Source organism: Channa argus, chromosome 7 (genome assembly GCF_033026475.1).
Source record: "Channa argus isolate prfri chromosome 7, Channa argus male v1.0, whole genome shotgun sequence".
Taxonomy (NCBI): domain Eukaryota; kingdom Metazoa; phylum Chordata; class Actinopteri; order Anabantiformes; family Channidae; genus Channa; species Channa argus.
Genome location: NC_090203.1, coordinates 14819870 through 14839882, shown reverse-complemented (window position 1 = coordinate 14839882; position 20013 = coordinate 14819870). Strand labels below are relative to the sequence as shown.

The following is a 20013-nucleotide window of genomic DNA, read 5'->3' as shown; positions in this document are numbered from 1 at the left end:
TGTCACAAACACGTTCACAAACAGTTTCATCAAACAAGCATCTCAAAGTATGGCTAAATCCACAGGACTCATTTCTGAAAATATAGCTAAACCCGTTTTCCAAAGTATGGCCAAACTTTGAAACCGAAAAGAAAGAAACCGTATGCCTCCACAGCTACACACTGAACCTTTCACTTTTACCTTGTTACCTTGTTCCCCCCGTACTTTGTAGTCAGTCCCTGTGCTTCAGTTACTGTGTCACGTCTGCTCCCTTCACTAGCTGAGCTGAATGAGCCTCTTGCAACACACCTTTGCTATGCATTGCTCCCTTGACTACTGGACAACAAACTTAAAAGGTAAACTACAAAGGCAACCATCAAAGCTATATAATATTACTAATGACATCATCAGTACACAAACATAACACACAAAATACAGTACAGTAGGCAATACACATCATCAACAAAAACAGAGGAAACCTTGGTTGGCTCATACAATATATGCAGGGTTTTAAATTCTATTCTAGATTTTATGGTAAGCCAGTGCAGAGAAGCTTTTGAAGGTGAAATATGAACTCTTGCCAATTCCAGTCAGCACTCTTGCTGCAGCATTTTGGATTAACTACAGGATTTTTAGAGAGTTATTGGGGCATCCTGAAAGTAGGGAATTACAGTCCCACTCCCACCTCGAAGTTACAAATGCATGGAGTAGTTTTTTCGGCATCACTTTGAGACAGGATGCTCCTAATTTTGGGAATGTTCCGTAGGTGGAAGAAGGCTGGTTCTAGAAATTTGTTTTATATGTGAGGTAAAGGACAAATGCTGGTCAAAAATAGCGGAGATTCCTCGCAGTAGTAATTGGGGCCAGGGTTATGTCATCTAAACTAACAATATGGTTGGACAGCATATTTCTGAGATTTTAGGCCCAAATACTATGACTAAAGTTTTGTCTGATTTTAAATGTAGGAAATTGCAGGACATCCAGGCCTGTCCTGTAGGCATGCTTGAAGTTTGGTTAATTGAATTTTTCATCTGGTTCCATAGATAGATATAAGTGGGTGTCATTGGTGTAGCAATGAAAATGTATTAGAAAATGTGTTTTATAATAATGTTGCATAAAGGAGGTTTTTTGGAACTTCATCACTAACTTTTGTGTGCGTGGAAGATTCATCATTAATATGAACAAATTGGAATCTATTTCATAATTAAGGTTTAAACCAATGCAGTGCAGTTTCTTTAATCCCAATTATCTATTCCAGTCTAATGTCTAAAATGTTGTGATCAAGTGTTGCATGCAACACTAAGATCTAACAGAACAAGTATAGAGATGACTCCTTTATCGGATGCCAAGAAAAGACCGTTTGTGACTTTTACCAAGGCTGTTTCTGTACTATGACGAATTCTAAATCCTGACTAAAAGTCTTCAAACAAATTATTCCTGTACATGTGGTTGCATAATTGCTTTACAACTACATTTTAAAGGATTTTAGAAATAAAGGGCAGATTGGATATCGGATAGATGTAATTGGCTAAAAAACCTGGGTCAAGACAAAGTTTTTTAAGTAGCAGTTTGATTACAGCTACTTTATAAGGCTTTGGTACATATCCTGTTTCCAAAAATAGATTGATGACATCTAATATGAATGAGTCTATTAAGGGTAAAGCATAATTGAGAAGTCCAGTTGGAATAGGAAGAGGTCTAACAGACAGGTTGTAAGTTTTGATGAGGTAATTTAAGTTTTCAGCGAGATCTTTTTGGTATAGTTTTTAAAAATGTTTTTCCAGGCTAAATGGGTTTCTTCTAAATTAGTGGAATGCCACTTCCTTTCTAACTTTTGTGTTGCCTCCTTTAAGTTGCGAGTTTGAGAACTATACCATCACCTCTTCTGGTTTACTACCTTCTTTTTCAGAGGGGCAACAGTATCAAGTATTGTACGTAGTGAAGCTGCAGAATTATTAATAAGATAATCAACTTGTACAGCAGTGAAGTAATGTGGCTAGCCTCCATTGTATTGACACATGGTGAACCAAATGATGGAAGAATCATTTCCTTAAAATTTGTTCACAAATTTGTTTGACAGCTGTAAGGACACTGCAGAGAGGGGTGTAGGACTGGATCTCTGCATTCTGGGCTCAACTCTGGATTGTCAGACTTTTGATTGTCCAATAAAACTAGCCATATTTTTTGATTGGAGAGCTGCAGCATCTAAAGTAGGATGGATGCCATCTATCCTACTCAGCCTAGGTTTTTCCCAAAAACATTTCTAATTATCTATGTAGCCCACGTTGTTTGCTTTGCACCACCTAGACAGCCAGCGGCTGAATGACAACACTGGTCACTGGTCAGATTTGGCATGGGTGTGTAATTGGGCATCAATAACTCTTGTGTGGATAATAATCTCACGTTATTAAAGTTTATTCATCCAAGAGTTTCAAATATGATTCAACGTCACCTGCTCTGACCCCAGGAAGATATTTGACACTGGCCACTGGAGTCACTTCACATTTCTGGCTATAGAGCTGCCAATTACCAGAGTTGGTTTCTCAGTGGGGATGTCACTGAGAGGGGAAAATTGATTGGAAATGTTAACCAAATAGTAATGAACCTTCTGTCTGTTGAGAATTACAGCTCTTACAAACAGTCACCCAACCGGGCTGGCTTCCCGGCTGTTCGGCAAATGCTGGGAGACAGCTAACAGGGTGCTATGCTAGGTCAGTCCGCACCAGCCACTCTGAGCCTGGCTAGCTGAATTATTTTGCATGGTACATAGCCGCGGTTCCATTTCCACCTCCAAAGCTGTAAAAACCTTACACTTGTTATAAATACCATTATCACTAAAGGAGGCATAGGTAAAACTAAACATGAGACACACTGAGCAAGTGAAAGAAGGAGAGACAGAGGAAGACAGAGAAGCCATTGCTAACAGCTAATTGCTAAAGTAGCAAAGCAAAGAGGTTAAATTTGAAAATTTTTTACATTAGCTAGATATATATTTGACATTAGTAATACGAGCATGTGTAATGTCTTGAGTAGTAAACCTTGTGCAGAGAAATCACTTGTATATAAAGAGCTATTATTAATCAGTTTACAGTCTTTAAACTGATTAATAAACCCAAAAAAAGTGTGCAGAAACAGGAAGCGACAATACGCTTACCACAGGAAGAGGAGCTTCAAACATGCTTTTCCACAGCACAGTACCCACTCCGTTTACCTTAACTCTACTCCCTCTTGGGATCAGGTACCTTTTCCCCAGCAGATATAGTACCCTCTCAATGTAACTGGACATAGCAACACCACATGAACTTGCTGAGACATCATCTTCATTGCCATATACAGGAACAATGGGGGATATCGAAGGAATGCTGGTCTTGATTCAAGGTATGTGGCTGTTTGTCACAGCAAGGTAGTAAACTGGTTTTCAGAAATGGCTAAAGACAGCAAAAAATTGTATTTAAAAAAAATCTGCTGTAAAAAAAGAATTACCTTTGAGTTATATTCAAATATTTCTCTGCTTCTAGCTGAAAAAGTCAGCTAGAAGGTGATTTTCTGCAAGATGTAAAGAGATTTTTTAATGTAAGGAAGTCAGAAGGAACTTTATTAGTATTCATTTACATGTACTACTGAGACTAGAACCAAAGGAAGCAGGTTTGATATCAGTGACGCAATCCCTAAGAGTACAGATGAGACAATTGTAGCTGCTCAATGGCAATGAATTAGTAGTGGCATTGACTAATTATAGTTTTCGCACTACCTTTTTATATCCTTAGGTCATGTGGAAATTTACATTCAGTGATTTGGCAGACCATTTTATCCAAAGCGTCTTACAAGACAAATCAGTAGCAACTTGGGGTTCAGTTGTTTTTCCCACAAACACTTATGGACCACAGGAGCTAGTGATTAAACTGTCAACTCTGACTACTAGATAAGCCCCTTAACCTCCTTATTTTCAGCTGCCCTATGAAAAGCCAGAAAAGGTCAGTCAAGTCGAGATCATGTAATGCAAAAGCACTAATAGGCAACTCAACTGACTAGTACTTCAATTGGAACAATGACTAGAGAATGGTAGTCATTGGCCTGAATGCTTGACCCCTACAAGGGCACCGCAAACAGAACTTTGTTCTGAGGTGATGTTGCAAAAGGTGACATAACTAATTTCCACTATCATCAGAAAGACCTAAGCAGCTGGGGAGGATATACCTTGTGATCATAGCAACAAATTATGTACTAGTTTCAATAATGGTAATTTTTAGTATTAAAGTCTATCTCTGACTCTGCTGTACAGTGCTACTTTGGTCTTCTGTTTGGCTCAAGGCTGGGTATGATTCAGCCAAGGCTATCCTGCCCCAGGGGGCAATCAAAGGATAGACCCAAAACATGTTTTATTGCCTGTGTAATACAACAAGCCTGAGAAAACATTTGGATTCTCAAGCCTTTTTCTGGAAGGCTGCACTTTACCCAGAGGCGATGTATGTGAGAATGCTACGACTGAGTAAGAAGCTCCAGAGAATACCCAGCGTTTATTTTGAGGGCCCTAGTACAAAATTTGGATTATGTGTGTGAGCCTGTGTATCGATAGATCATGCTGCTCAATCTACAATTGACGGGAGGAAATCAAACAAGTGAATGGGCGTGTTGATAATGTTGAGTTTTGTTTTTTTTGACACGTCTTTGATGTGCTTGTAAAGACATTTTTTTTTCTACGAATGTTTTTCTATCATGTCATGCCCTTTGTATGCTCCGAATCCACTGAAAACAAGCAGAATTAAACGTGAAAATGCTTGACAATTTCCAAATTTTTGTAACTGGTGTTAAAATATATGCTGCTATTTAAATCTTGACAGACCTCAATTTTAGCTGCCTGTAAAATAAAACACATTTTGTAGGACATTGATTAGGCCAACACTAGAATAAAATTTTGTACCTGTCAAATTAGGAATGTTGAAAATGTGCAATGCATTCATTCATGCTAGCTGAGTTGACAGATCTTAACAGTCTACCAACAATTGAAACAGAGAACAAACTAAAAGCCCCCTTCTGAAATCATTGATTTTCAAAGTTTCCAAAGTGTCTCCAGCAGTAAAGTTGGTTAATGTTGTTTAGCTTTTTGTGCTAGCACCAAACGAAAGCAATGCATCTCATTGCAATTAGTGTGGCAAAATTATAATGATGTGTTGAACTGCGCATACAGATGGAAATGGAAATTTGGTGCAGAGGTTATTTGAGACGTTGTTGATGCACTAGTTGAACCTGGAAACAGTTGCCAGCAGTTGACCCCACTTAACTACTACTGCCATCTTCAATGATGAAGCAAACTACAACCATTTTAGTTTTGTTTCGTCAAACAGAAGAAGATGGTCAAAAACAAACAAAGAAAAAAAAACAAAGCAAATAATAAATTAACAAATAAATTAGACATCAACTATGTAACCTTGAAGTAATTATTACTTTATATGCAGAGAATTAGCTGGCTGGCTAAGTTAATCTCCTCAAACTCAACTGTATAACTTGAGTTCTAAAAGTTCCCATATTTACTGGAAAAACCTTTTCAACTGATATCCTCCCGCAGCCAATGTTAAAATACTTTAACTTTACCGATACTTTTAACATTAAAAAGCTTGCTAGTAGCTTAGTGTGTGTTTAGGCCACATACTGTATGCAGGAAATTAGCTTGGTGTTTGTAGTGACGCACAGATGGGGACCTGGTGGCTCAGTGGTATAGCACTGGGTTGGGATGCATAGTGCATCCAGATTTGTTTTAGCATTATCTGGAATTTTCTAGTAAGACACCAAAAGGTTACATCGTCATTTTAGTGAATTCCCTGCTGGACAGCTTTTGTCTTGCTAAGGATAAGTCAGAAACCAGGAGAGTAGATTTCTCCTCCATCGTTGTTGAAAATAATCTCATTGAAGTAAAGTAGGCAACTACTTTTCCCCTCCAGTGCCTTTTTCCTATAGGGTCTCTCTTTGCACAGGAATCATGGTCACAAATTTCTTCTCCAAGTTATCTCACTGGCCTCCTTTTGGCTTGATCACAGTGTGGTGTTCTTAGTGTCCATTGACAATGGATGGCAGCTGTTCTAGGCTTTCTTCAGAAATGAACTCTAAAGAATGTCAGGAGGATCAGATCCTGACATTGTCTGGAGTTTCCCTTAATGACATGTAGCAAACATCTGGAGATAGTCCGTGTGAGATGCATTCTCACTTGCGAAGAAATACTGTGTAATTGGGCAAGGGCTGGCGCTTGGGCACTTTGAAAGCTGCAGACGTGACAGTGGTTTGAATCCCGCCACACGCTGGTGGTGCCAGTCCCAAGCACAGTTAAAATGGTACGTTTGTGGTTGGAAGGGCATTCGGTGTAAAAACACATGTCAATTCTACGTGTGGAACATGTGTGGCGACCCATGAAGGGACAAGCCAAAAGCCATTGTTTATAGTGACAAACAGCAAGAGCACTTTACCGTTAACTTGTTTTGTTAGGTAAGGCTACTGACATTATCAGGGGTATTCCAGAGAGCAGCGTCAGTTAAAACTCAGTAGCTATTTAACACAGGTGTTAGTGATGTGTCATGCGCAAAAGATGCGGCTCTGAGAGCCGATGCTTTGTAGTGAATCAGAAGAGCCGGCTCGCATTGAGTGAGAGCCCGCTCCCAGTTTTTTCCTTTCGCTGCTTACTTCAGTGCTCAGCCTGAGCTCTGCTCAAGGCAGAACTTTGTTTTGATTGGTCAGCAATGACATCGCGGCCAATCAGATGGGAGGATATGGGATCATACCATTATGTAAAAACAGAGAGGGGGGGTGCTGAGAAGTGGCGCGGCGATCCACTGCAAGTTAACCGTCTGTCAGATAGCGGTGAGGAGAGTGTGTGTGAGTTAGCGTACTGTTGGCGTAGTTGAAACTGTGAAAGAACTCGAAAGAGAAGCAGCATCTGGCTCCAGTTTAAAGACAATGGAAACAACAAAGCAGAGTGCGTTCACTGCATGATGAAAATTACTTTAAGAGCAGGTTCCACCACAAACCTGCATAGACATTTGAGAACTGTCCATCCTACAGTGCAGTTAGAAGAAAGCGGGCAAGCTAGCGCACCATCTACAGATCCTGGTGTGTCCCATTCCAAAAAAAACAACTGCAGCAGCATCTACTGGCTTCCCCACACATGCAGGTATAACCTCTCCTACTGCAACTCAAAGCAAGATAAGCCAGTTTATACCCCATCCAAACTGCACAGCATTGATGAAGAGTTGGCTAAAATGATAGCTACTGATTTCCAACCCTTTTCCATTGTGGAGGACAGAAGTTTTAAAAGTTTTGTCAAAACATTAAATCCCACATACACTCTACCCAGTAGAAGAACATTGTCCCAAACAACAATACCTAAAATATATGACACAGAACGCGCATTATTGCAAGAAAGGGTGAAAAAAGCTAAATCAGTTTGCCTGAAAACTGACTGCTGGACCTCCAGAACAACCTGCTCTTTCTTTATTGGGTGTCACTTGCCACTTTTTTGAAAATTACAAAATGTAATCTTGCCTTCTGGACTGCTTTGAATTCACAGACAGACACACTGCAGAAAACCTGGCAGAGTAGCTAGTTGAGTGGCAAAAGAGTTGAAAGTAGAGGACAAAGTGGTGTGTTGTGTGAGTGATAATGCTGCAAACATCACCAAAGCAATAAAAATTCTGAAGTGGACCCACCACCCATGTCTGGCACATACACTAAACCTCATGATTAGAGATGCCCTGAAGGTGGTCAAACCAACCGTGGATAAGGTGAAGGCTGTTGGGGAGTTTTTCCACAAAAGCACAGTTGCAACACAGAGGCTAAAGTCCACACAGTGCCAGATGGGGATGTCTGAACTGAGGCCCAAACAAGAGTGTGCCACCAGGTGGAACTCAAAATGTTGAGTTCCATATGTTGAAACGAATTCTTGAAACAAAAGATGCCATCATCTCCACCCTGGCCCTCATCAATGCACCAGTTGATGCTCTATGTCAAGAGGAATGGGAGCTGGTGAAAGAGGTCTGCACCATCCTGCAACCATTTGAGGAGGTGACTGTGGAAATAAGTGCAGATAGGTACCTTGAACCATTTTTTTTCACTACCACCAGTCAGTAACTATTATACATTGCAGAAACAATACAGTATAATGTGCCACATACTTTAAAAAATGCTTAATTTTAAAAGTTGCTGTTTACTCTCCCTCAGCTATGTCTGGGCCTAAAAATGGTCCTGCTTTGCAAAGGTTTGCAGCAGGTGACAGCCCAACAGACTGTAACCATGCAGAAAGTGAAGGAATTGGTTGCAAATCTCTGTTCAGCCATGGACTGGAAATTTCTGCGTATAGAGTACAACACTGTCCTCTCAGAAACCACATTATTGGATCCTAGGTTTAAAAAAACTTGGATTCATGACAACAGAGCTGTTGATGAGGCACTTCAGAGAGTTAGTGCAACAGCAGCAAAATGCACCTCTAGCAGCCAGCCAGCTCCGCCATTAGAAGGCCAGGTGGATGAGGAACCACAAACCTCTGTTGTTTGGAGGCTTTTTGATGAAAGAGCTACAGGAGAAGCTACAAGAAGAAATCCTACAGCTGATGCTATAATGGAGGTGAGGTCTTATCTTGAGGAGCCCATCATCCAACGATCAGAAGACTCAATGAGATGGTGGCAAGCCAAGGCCTCAGTCTTTCCACACCTGGTGAAGGTGATGGAGGGGAGACTGCGTATTGTGGCAACATCTGTTCCTTCAGAGAGAATCTTCTCAAAAAACAGGACAGATACTCACAGAGAGAAGAAATAGGATCGGTCCATCCAAGCTGAGGCATTGACTTTTTTTTAATGCCAACCTGCTCTGAGGACATTAATACTGTTTGCTTGAGTTTGGTTCTAGTTCTGTTCTATGGATTTATTTGCTGTTTTGTTGTTAATTTGTGCAATAAAATGTTTGATTAAAATTTTAAGAACGGTTTTGTAACAGAATAAATGCACAAAATTAGGCAATTATAAGGATTCTCATAAAACCACTGCACACGAAAGGGTTTTCAACACACAAATCATTAATTTGTGCAAAGTTAAAATAAAGGCCTACAAAAAATCCTAAATTAAGAGCAGTTCAGGAGTCGAAAGAGCTGTTCGAAGTTCGGCTCTCTGAAAAGAGCCGAACTTCCCATCACTAACAGGTGTTTCCAACAAATTCCTAAATCAGTTACCGTTCTGAGTTCATTCCTGAACCTGTCCTGTTTACTTTTCTTTGGTTTTATTTAAAAAAAAAAAAAAGAAAGAAAGAAAGGAAGAGATTGGGTGTGTTTGGAAGTTGAGTTAAGTCAACTGGACTTGTCTCATGACTCAAATTCCAGATAACTACACCTGGATAACTCAGAACATTCACTAATGACTCAACATCCATTGTTGAGGTTCCTTTTGAACAGTTAGGCAATCATGAACAACAAAGAAGCATGCACTACAAGGAGGCAGAAATGACCGGTGTGGGTTAGATTGACATAATTGCGGGTGCAGGGGTTTTGCAACACTGTCTGCAATGAGGGTAAATCCAGCTTAATTTCCTTTTTTCTGTAGTAAACAGAGTAAAAACTCAATGGGTAAAGAAAAGGCATTAACTTTTGATTGTCCTTTATAAATTACCATTACTTCTTAACGCTAGTCTGAACATGTGATCAAGTAAGCACAGATGTTACTAAACAAAAAGGATGGGCCAGTATAAAGGTAATCTAAAAATTCTAAATAGCTTTTCTTGCAGCACACATTCAACTTGATAAGTCAAACAGTAGTGTGACTAACTTTCATTCATGTGTGCATGCTGAAGAGCAGGGTTCTGTCTAGCTTGGAGGGAGGGTGTAAGTTGGAAGGAGGTAGAGAAGAAAGTAAACGGATTGGAGCTCACTCTGACAATCAAAAAAACAAAAAAAAAAAAAAAACAAATTTTAAAACAAAACAAACAAACAAAAAAGGCATATGCCATGCCTGCATGGGGCCCTCAGTCAGGCAAGGACGACTTAAACATTGGGTCTGTTTTGTGACACACAGCACAGGGCATAAATTCAGCTTTTGCAGCCTTCACACAGAAGCCCCTTTCAGACATGCAATGGAATTCAGACATTTTCCAGACTTTGTCTGGGGTGGGTGTACGTGTGAACGCAGACACCCAAGTCTGTTGCCCCTGACATTACTCGGATTTTACCCAGCCAGCCCCGTAGTTCAAAGTCTGGATTATCTCCAACTGAAATCATGTGTGAACAGAGGAGGTAATACTCTGGAGAATTTACCATAAGTGTCTTGATGACGTCCATTTCTTTCGACCGCTACAAAACTGGGCAAATACAGACACCCGAAGGTGTGAGAACTCATTTATTCAAACAAACATAACAATATCGAACAGGAAAACCAACAAAATGTATGAACTTCTGTTGGTAAGGCCAGACCTGGAAATTTTTAAACAAATACAAAGAACAGCACTAGATTCTTTGGTATACGGCCAGATTACAAAGCAAAACCCTGTCTCTTCCGCAGCTTTGTTTTTGCGTCATGTTCTGCCCCCTAGTCAAAGTGCCCTAGCACCACCCTTTGCCCAATTACAGAGTATTTCTTTGCAAGTGAGAACACTTCTCACACGAACCATCTCCAAATGTTGGCTAGATGTCTAAAAGGGAAACTACAGACAATGTCAGGACCTGATCCTCCTAACATTCTCCTAACAGTTCATGTCAGAAACAAGCTAGAGACAGAGGAAAATCCCTAGGCTTAGAACAGCTGCCATCCATCGTCAATGGACAACCGTCACTGAGGACACCACACTGGGTGAAACCAAGACAAAAGGAATCCAGCGATTCAACTGAAAGAAGACAAATCACAGTCATCATGATTCCTGTGCAAACAGTAGCAAACAGATACACTATAGCTGTCTTACTAGGAATTTACAGATAATGGAAAAAAAAAATCTGGACCAGCTGCAGCTTTTAAGGCTTTCCATTGACAATGAATAAACTTTTTTTTCAGTTTGTCCTTCATGTTCTTTATAATACTTATAGTACACCCGTGTCAGGTTGCATACTAAATTTTTGCTTTGGTTTCTACTGAAATCAGGATGCTCAAGTGGCTTTCACCGAACTTAGATTACAACAGAATTGCAAAAATTCCAGCTTCCTTTAATTTCTCTCAAGTCCAGTCACTGGGGTCTGCCTTTCGTGTCTGTTCCGTTTGCATTTTTTAAATAAAATTGACCTACACCAAGTAATAAATAAAGTAGCATGATTTCAAACACCACCAAAAGGTAAACTTGCAACAGGAATGACCTGCCTAACAACCAGCATTGGCATGACTGACTAGGGTATGACAGAGCAATAAACAGCTGATTGGAAATTATTCTGTGCTCAAAAGTCTTAATGACAGTTTGGCATTGTGAAAAGGGTTTACATGAAAAAAACCCCACCAAGTATTAGCATCCTGACAGCTTCAGCTGTCTGAAGCAAACATTCATTACCGTTTCAATGAATCATGAGCAGAGTGTAGGTCATTTGTGATTTAGGAATGCTAAATGCTATTTTACAATAAGAAAAAAGGTCCTCTGCAAAAACAGTTATACCGAGCCGAGGGTTCTCGACCCTGTTTCTTAAAGTCTAATGCTCTGCTATTTGTCCAATTACCCAAAGCTGATTACCTGGTTTGGGTATGTTCAATCAATCAGAAGCTAAAAGACACCATCCCAAGCCTCTTTCACACATTCTAGAATCCTGCAAGCACCTTAGTACACACTCTGTATTATGAGCTTGAGCCCATGTGCTAAATGCTGCTCTGTCCCAAATTGTCCTGAGGATTTATAGTGAGCATGTTGATGGTTCTACCGCACGACTGCAGAGCTCCGATGTGCTGTAAACAACACTATTTCCAACAGCCTAATTTAATCTATGAAGTTGTGCCTCTAGAGTGTGCTGACCCTGCACTGTATTCAAGCAGTTTCTCCCACGAGAATTCTTCAGACTTGGACAATGTTTTGCAGCTTTTTACACGTGTGAATCGCAACATGCTGACTTCTCCTGACATTGTCTGGAGTTTATATGTGAACAGGCTTTAACTTAGGATGAAGTTAGGCAGACAAAGTGAACTGGTAGCTTCCAATTTGTATCCTATGACATAAGGCACTTGATCCTGGTAATCAGTAGTGGGTAGGGTAGGGGTGGTTGGGAAAAGACTGAATTGGCATCTTTCAGTTTCTCGTTGACTAAATACACCTGATTCAAGTAATCAGCAGGGGTACATTGAAAAACAAGCAGGACTGGGTTTGAGAATCCCTGGCTGAAACCTCTCTATGCTAGGGAAAACCCTGAAGAGATAATTCATCAAATAGGAATTAGGACAACTTTTTTATATTGTGGATAACAGCCCATTCCCATCCCCAGCTGTGCAGTGCCAGTCCAAGCCCAGTAGAAATTGTGGAGGGTTGCATCAGAAACGGCATCCGGCGTAAAAACTGTGCCAAATCAACATGCGGACAATGATCCGCTGTGGCGACCCTGAACTCACGGGATAAGCCGAAAGGAGTTCAAACTTCAAGTAACAACAAACTTCAAGAAAATAGGAAAATTCTACAAGTTAGGGCAATATATTCGGATGCATATGACTGCTGATACAGTCATCAGTCAAATGCTTAACAGTGACAAAGAATAGTGAACCTGAGTGCAGTGAATAAGTATTTGACAATAAAGTAATCCAAGCTATTACAACCCATCCCTATACCCAACCACGCAGTGCCCGTCCCAAGCTTGCTAGAAATTGGGGAGGGTTTCATCAGGAAAGGCATCCGGCATATAAATTGCAACATGCAGACAAAATGATCCACCGCGCCAACCCTGACCTCAAAGGATAAGCCAAAAGGACAAAAAATAAATCCTGAATAGCATTTAGAAATTACAGACTCCTGCAGCCCAGTGTGCTTCATGAAATGTGTTATACCCACTGGGGATTTTGACCACATTTTCATGTTTAAAAAAAATAAATAAATATAAAAAAAAGGGCCTTCTGTGCAGCTTAGCAAACAATTTCTTCTTGATTGAGGGATCTCACACTAAATCCAATGATTTAGTAAACAGTACAGATTTAGTTATTTAAATTAGCTTTGTGGCATGATAATTTAGTTGAAGTGCTAAGGACACTTCCCAGGTCTAACAAAGAAGAGTTGGATGAACATGTGGCCATGCAACTTTTATCACTAAAGAACAATTAGAAGCAGTAAGGACAACTCTAGAAAAATGAAACAATTGCAAAATTCTTTCTGCACAGAGACATTAGCAAGGCTACAGAGGAATGTAACATCAAATGGTCATTGACAGTCTGTCATTGACAGTTTGATGCCCTTCCTGCTGAGTAAAGGTCCTGAGTAAAGGTTAATTCATACATTCTGCATGACCACAAAGTGTTTGTGTAACATAAATTTAAGTAGTTGTTTGTATTATTAGGTATGTAGGTTTCCCATCCTCTCTCTTATTCTTGCTAAAAGCTAATACACAGCCTACTTTTTCAGTTTCATTAGAACTACATGAGGAAAGGATATATAACCGCCAATACATAAGGAAAAACTACAGTTTCCCATTTCCATATACATAGATAGTATTCCCTTAGAGAAGACGTATATAACAAAGGAGAAAACACCTGCTAACATTATTTTCAAAGCAGGCCCACATACCTGTAACATTCAGACATACCATTAGGATTAGGACTTCATGATATACACACTGCCCTAATTCTGGTCATGCACATTTTGGATGCACTTGTTATGCAATTCATTCTGACAGACAATAATAAACACTTAAAGCAAAATTTGTGGTGGAGCTGAAACCAACCAAAATGAACATTTTACTTTTCCCCAAATTTTACCAACAGGGAGGCTTACCGTGATTCAGCAAAGCACAACAGCTGTCTGTGTAATGCGAGTACTATATGCCATGTTAGTGGAATTTCTTGCGTCTAGTTAAAATTGCCCAGAGCATCAAGCACTTTATATATGTATTAATTCCCTCTAATTTACTGAATGTTCTGTTCATTGGCAAACATGAGAGTTCAGAAAACAATGATTTTAAGCTAACTGTGGTGCTATCTATCAATTAGCTTCAAGCCAACCTTGGTACAACAACAGACCAAATTACAACATTGGCAATTAATATTGTACACGGGTTACAGGTTAGTAACTAATGAAAAAAATAAAAAAAACTTTTTGTTATCCAAGAATTTCATTTGTGATTACCAGCTCATAGTTACAAGAATTAAAATCTATTGTTGAGTTATGTTTCTTGTGAAAACAACACACATATACAGGCCACTTTACTAGGTAGGTGTGTGTGTGTGTGTGTGTGTGTGTGTGTGTGTGTGTGTGTGTGTGTGTGTGCACACACACACACATATTATAAATATTTTTTCCTACTAAGTTACTACTGGTCACCCATTAAAAGAAGCTTTTTACAATAATTCAGAAAATTTTACAAGAAAATCTGTTCACTTTTAATGGCACTCAACCTATCACCTGTAAAACCTGGACACATTTGATCAATATTTTGAACTTAACTGTGCCGTAACTGTATCATAAACTTTTTAAATGATTTTTTATTGTAGCAAAAAGTCAACTGTTGACTCTGACTATTTATTTTATCTACGTATATGGACAGAGAAACCCTTAAATCCATTATACAATTTACAGATCGATGAAACATTTACATAATCCAACGTTTTGCTTAAGTTGGTGAAATATAGACTACTCAAAATTGATGTGTGGGACTTTGCCAAGGAATATGGATTGACTTGATAACGGAAAGACAAATCTGAGATTATAAAACTTTTATGTAAAATAGTCTGTGTTTAGATTTGGATTACTCGGCATAAATTTGACTTAGAGTGACAACTTAGTTAAGTTGTTTAAGAATGTCATGTAAACAATTTAAAGCAATTGGTGTACAAGCCAGGGTCTTATGAATGACAAACACCAGGTGTAGGCTGTCTACCATTATGAGAAAAATCTTCTTTACAAATACTTTGTTCTAAATAACTTGGGACAGAATTTCACATTTTAAATGACTTTTTAGTAAACAGCTGTGTGAACGTCTGAGGGTTGTGTGTTGTTCTCGTTGTCTTGATTGTGTTATCGTTAACGTTAGATGCTGTACGTTTAGTCGGTCATGACAGTGGACAGAAGACGGAAACAAAACGACAAGGATAGCACAAACAAATATACAGCAGCGGTGCAGCCACGTGTTAGATAATTTCGCGCAGACATCCGTCAATGTCCTGGATGAAGCTAGCTAGCTAGCTACCACAGTGACAGCTAGTACAATGCTAGCTAGCACTGATGACCAATAGGTAATGGCTTCTGGGCAGCTGGACCCCTTACCAGATAAGTGATCCGTGTTGTTGTTGACGTGTGATGCACCGCCTGATTCCCTCTGTGGTCTATCGGCTACATGGTCTTCGCTATAATAATGACTAACACTTAACCGACCTCTTCCAAAGACATTAAAGCTCGACCTTCTTATCCAATATACGCAGAAAGAGCGACTGTCCTCCGTTTCGATGCCTTCCGTCTTTCCTGCAAAATACCGCCAGGATACCTATTTTTCTTTTGTGGACTGTGAGTCGATGGAGGTCGTTCCGTCAAAAAGCCTGTCCTAGCTGCACTGTGTGAAAGTCGTCTACACAGTTATGTACACGGGCGCTATATTCCGATCCGCCTCCATTATCTTCCTTTGCGCATTTTCAGACAATGTACCGAAAACTGCGCGTACGTTGTGCCACCGTGTAATAACGACCAATAACAAGGTGCTGAGACTCCAGGAAAGCCCGCCCCTCCATGTTCTATGGCTGACACCTCCAGAGCCTGACAAGGCGGTAGCGCGAGTCCTTCCGGGCGACTGCGCCGCGGTTGTCTCTATGCTGTAGCAGCTGCTCCTGCACTCCATACGTGCTGCGACCGACAGGCACCACTGGTTGTGCAGACAGTGCTGAACAATGCAATCCTACGTGGGCCTTCTGTGCTCTTTTGTGCAGTTTCAGCAAGGTACCACGCTGTTGCTGGATGAATAGTCTACCATCAAAGTAACTGTGGTCCTCAACCTGATGTGCTTACTTGTCTGCTGGTCTTGTAGTGGTTGGCCTTTAAAGGGTTAATAAGTAGCACACAACCATTTTGTGAGCAAGACTTACCACAAAATGGCGCCATCTCCCTATCCCGATTTTCTAGAAAACCCCTTTGGCTGAGGTGCATATAAGAACATGACCCCCTTAAAATACAGAAGACAAGAAAATAAATCAACTCAAAGCTTTATATATGTATATATATCTGATGGATGAACATAATTTTCTGATCATGTCTGATGTTCTGGGTGCATATAGTTTACTTCATCTGACAAGTGCATTTATGTACCTATCGAGTCTTCCTTTGCTTTTACCTGAGAATTTGCAGAACAGAGTAACTGATCCCAGGTCCCCAAATATATTTTTCTATTATAAACACTATGCACATGAATATGGAACAACTTTCTGACCAAGCCAGTTCATATGCATCTCTCATATTTTAAACTTGACAGTCAAAAAATTCTAAAAAAAAATCTACATATATAGAATAACTAGTTATATCACACTTTTGTATGATTGAATCAATTGATGTTTTCTTGCAATAACCTCTAACACCTTAACCCTGTTTTCTTTCATGCAGTAACAAAAAACAAAAGGAAAAAAAACAAGTACTATAGCTAGGATCCATTCTTCAAGCTGAACTCTAAACCCAGCCATAACCCACCCATTTTTTCCAAAATGCAGCTCACCATTATTTGTTTTTGAAAAAAACGCTATTGCTGTATAGTCAAAGGTTAAAGGCTGGGGTAGCCTTGAAACTACCCTTTTCTTGAGGATCCAAAGGTAGGCTATACTGACCCCTTATGTCCTGAACTTCAAAAGTCAGATTGTCCTAATTGCAGTCAGCATGAATACATCACACTTAAACTTGCTGTTGACCAGTTGTTAGCTTCCAAATGTTTTGGTCTACTTTGGTTTAGAGCAAGTCCTCGAAAACGGGTCTAAAAGGTCACAATTTTGACATAGTGGCCACATTTGGTATTGTTCAATCACATGGCACAGTGGAGCATCAGAAACATATTCATATTGGTATTGTTATGGTTGGCTCCATTTGTTCCAGCCAAAATGGGAAATTCTGGAAAAGTCACCTGACAAACATTTTATACCATTCATTGTATAAAAACCCAACAGGAAGTCGGCTGAGGTCAGAGAAAGTCTCAAATTGGAATGCTCTTAAATGGTTAGGGGAGAGAAAGACACAAATGGATATGGAGACCATTTCAGCATATGTGCCTATTGAGCAACTTTTATAAGAATTAATTTGGCACCTCCTTGTAATATGCCATCTGACTTTCTTAATACATTGATGGGTAGCTAGTGAATACCAGAGATCACCATATCAATGTCAGCTGTCGGTAGCTTATATGATTTTGGCCAAAATTGAGTACTACAATCCAGGCCCTTTGTTTCTATTAAGCACTGAACTCTGCTGACAATGAGTACTTAACCCTACAAATGTATTGCAGTTCTGCCAAGCAAGAGACAGCAAGGAAACCCACTGACTGCCTCTTGTATGATATATCAGTCACTCTTGACAGGTGCCAAATGTTTCATTCTAAGGCATTTCCTTCTGGTGTAACCACAACCTTGCCTTTTGCTTCTGTTGTAGTCAATTACCTAGGGCGGACCTTTGCATTGGACACAAAACATATGCCTATTGTAATTCCCAGTAATGTCCTACTACTTTGGTGAGCAAAAAGTAAATGGTCTTTACGTCTATAGTACTTTTTTTTTTTTACCTTAATGGCACTTAAAGCACCTTACTCTGCTTCTCAATCAGCCATTCACTCATAATCCCACACACTTACACACTGATTGGGGGAGCTGCCATGCAACTGGCTCGACACACCTCAACATATGACAAGAGAAGCCAGCAATCAAACCATAACTTTATAAATGGTGGATATCTGCTCTACCTCATGAGCCATAGTCACTTCATAGCTCTAGTTCTGCCGACTGCTCCAAAAATGACGTAATGGATCATATTTGGGTGCACACCATGGCTGATGCCAAGTTTCCTAATCTGTCAAATTATGCGAGTTGCATGTGCGTTTTATGTTGCAGTGACTAAAACGTCTTGGCTAAGTACAAAAGGTAGGTGTAGGCATCACTACCCTTGTCAAAGAATGGTCAAACCTCATTGTGCCATTCAACTTGTCTAGCTTCCCTTGGTCAGAAGAGTAATACCACAATGTGGACGTGTCAGTCAGAGCCTGTAATCACAATAGAGCACCATCTAGTTCCATGAGCAAAATGTGTAAGAACTAATGGGATTAATCACGTGGGTGACTGACATTAGCTATCTTCCATGGTAGGAAGCAAGTGGCATCACATAGTGGAACATATTGAAGCAACTGGACTACACTAAAAATCCTCAGATCAACCACTCTGGTACCAGCAACAGGACCACATCTACCCAATATATCGCTTTAGTTATGGTAAATGGTCTGCACTTATATAGCGCTTTTCTACCTATTCTCAAAGCGTTTACACCGCTTCTTATTCACCCATTCGCACTCAGAATCTCACACACACACTGATGGGGGAGCTGCCATGCAGCTTGCCAACACTCACCAGGGGCCACTAAGTTGGGGTTCAATGTCTTGCTCAAGGACACTTCGACATGTAACCGGAAAGGCCGGGGATCGAACCAACAAATGTTTGATTGGTGGACGACCGTGCTACCTTCCTGCACCAAAGTTGCCCCATATGAAAAGTTTCTTAAACTGGCTGGTCAGGTTCTATGAGTGATGAAATACTCAAGGGATAAACTAGCTATAGTAGTGGCCATATTTTTCTAGGAATCCTTTTGATTTACCACCCAGGGGTTTGCAAGAACAATATTTGAACATTAATCACAGCAATGGTTCTTAAGAATTGCAGAAAAAAAAACCCTTGATCAGTTAAGAACTTACTAACCCAAGAACTAAAACTTCCCATAAACTGCACTTGCAAAATCTAGCCATGTACCCCCCCAAAAATTGTGGCTTGTAGGGAAACACAATCAATCTTTGTACCATGTTGTAAAACATGCTGTTTAAGTCTTCAAACACCAGGATCATCCCCTTTATTTTCAGGATCAGAGTCTGGTCTAGAGATTGCTATGCAACAATGGTAGCTCTGTTTTTAAAGCAGTTTTCAAGAACCACAAGCTTAAGATTGGACTCTTAGTTCCTTTTGGTCACGTCAGTGTTCTTAGGTAAAACACTGAACCCTAATTTGTCCGTTTGTATTTTAAGTGTACCGAATGACTAATGTAATATAGCTGCAGAGTGAGGCAATATACATTCTTCATTGGGTTGCGCTTCCTTCGGCATTGATTTCCTTCGGCTACCTCAGGCAATCGGGTCTTTAGCGCTCTTGAATAATGCACATTTTATGTTAATTTCTTCTGTCCCCCTCCCCAGCGATGCAGTGCCGGTCCAAGCCCGGTAGAAATTGGGGAGGGTTGCGTCAGGAAGGGCATCCGGCGTAAAAACTGTGCCAAATCAACATGCGGACAATGATCCGCTGTGGCGACCCCGAACTCACGGGATAAGCCGAAAGGAGAGTAGTTATGTTAATTTCTTCTGAATTGACCTAATGAAGGACAGAGTGGAATCTGACCTGTTGTAAAGATAGATTTCGAAATTCTACAACTTTAGGTAAAATGTTTAAAAAAAACACGTCGAAGATGTTTAAAATATGTTTGTTAAAACTATTTAAAGGGGTCATAATACCAGCTCCTAACAAATCACAAACACCTACCAGACAAGCATTCACCCCCTACTGAACCAAGTTCCTGGAACTTGATTGGGTAGTACCTCTTGAGGTGGTACAAAGTAGGCAGGGTAGGGAAAACAAAAGGAGAATCTGAACCAAGGGAGAAATGTTTGGTTACAGGTTAGTAAATTAAATGTAGGAA

At 40.1% G+C, this 20013-nt stretch overlaps 2 protein-coding genes across 4 annotated transcripts in view; one reads left to right on the top strand and one right to left on the bottom strand.

Moving 5' to 3' along the window:
• znf1035 (zinc finger protein 1035) overlaps positions 1 to 16045 on the bottom strand; it is a 37983-nt gene extending 21938 nt beyond the window's left edge. For 2 of the 3 annotated variants that reach the window (XM_067509259.1, XM_067509260.1), the window contains exon 1: positions 15370 to 15990. The gene's annotated coding sequence lies outside the window, so the exon portion shown is untranslated. Of the gene's footprint in view, positions 1 to 15369 lie in introns of all 3 variants that reach the window. The other variant, XM_067509262.1, reaches the window with a different exon arrangement.
• On the top strand, positions 1145 to 15361 carry LOC137130225 (zinc finger BED domain-containing protein 6-like). The gene is made up of 3 exons (XM_067510062.1): positions 1145 to 7476; positions 7919 to 8028; positions 8164 to 15361. Exons 1-3 carry the CDS (start codon positions 6957 to 6959, stop codon positions 8776 to 8778), a joined length of 1245 nt encoding a protein of 414 aa, XP_067366163.1. The 5' UTR covers positions 1145 to 6956; the 3' UTR covers positions 8779 to 15361.
• Positions 16046 to 20013: the final 3968 nt, after the last annotated feature.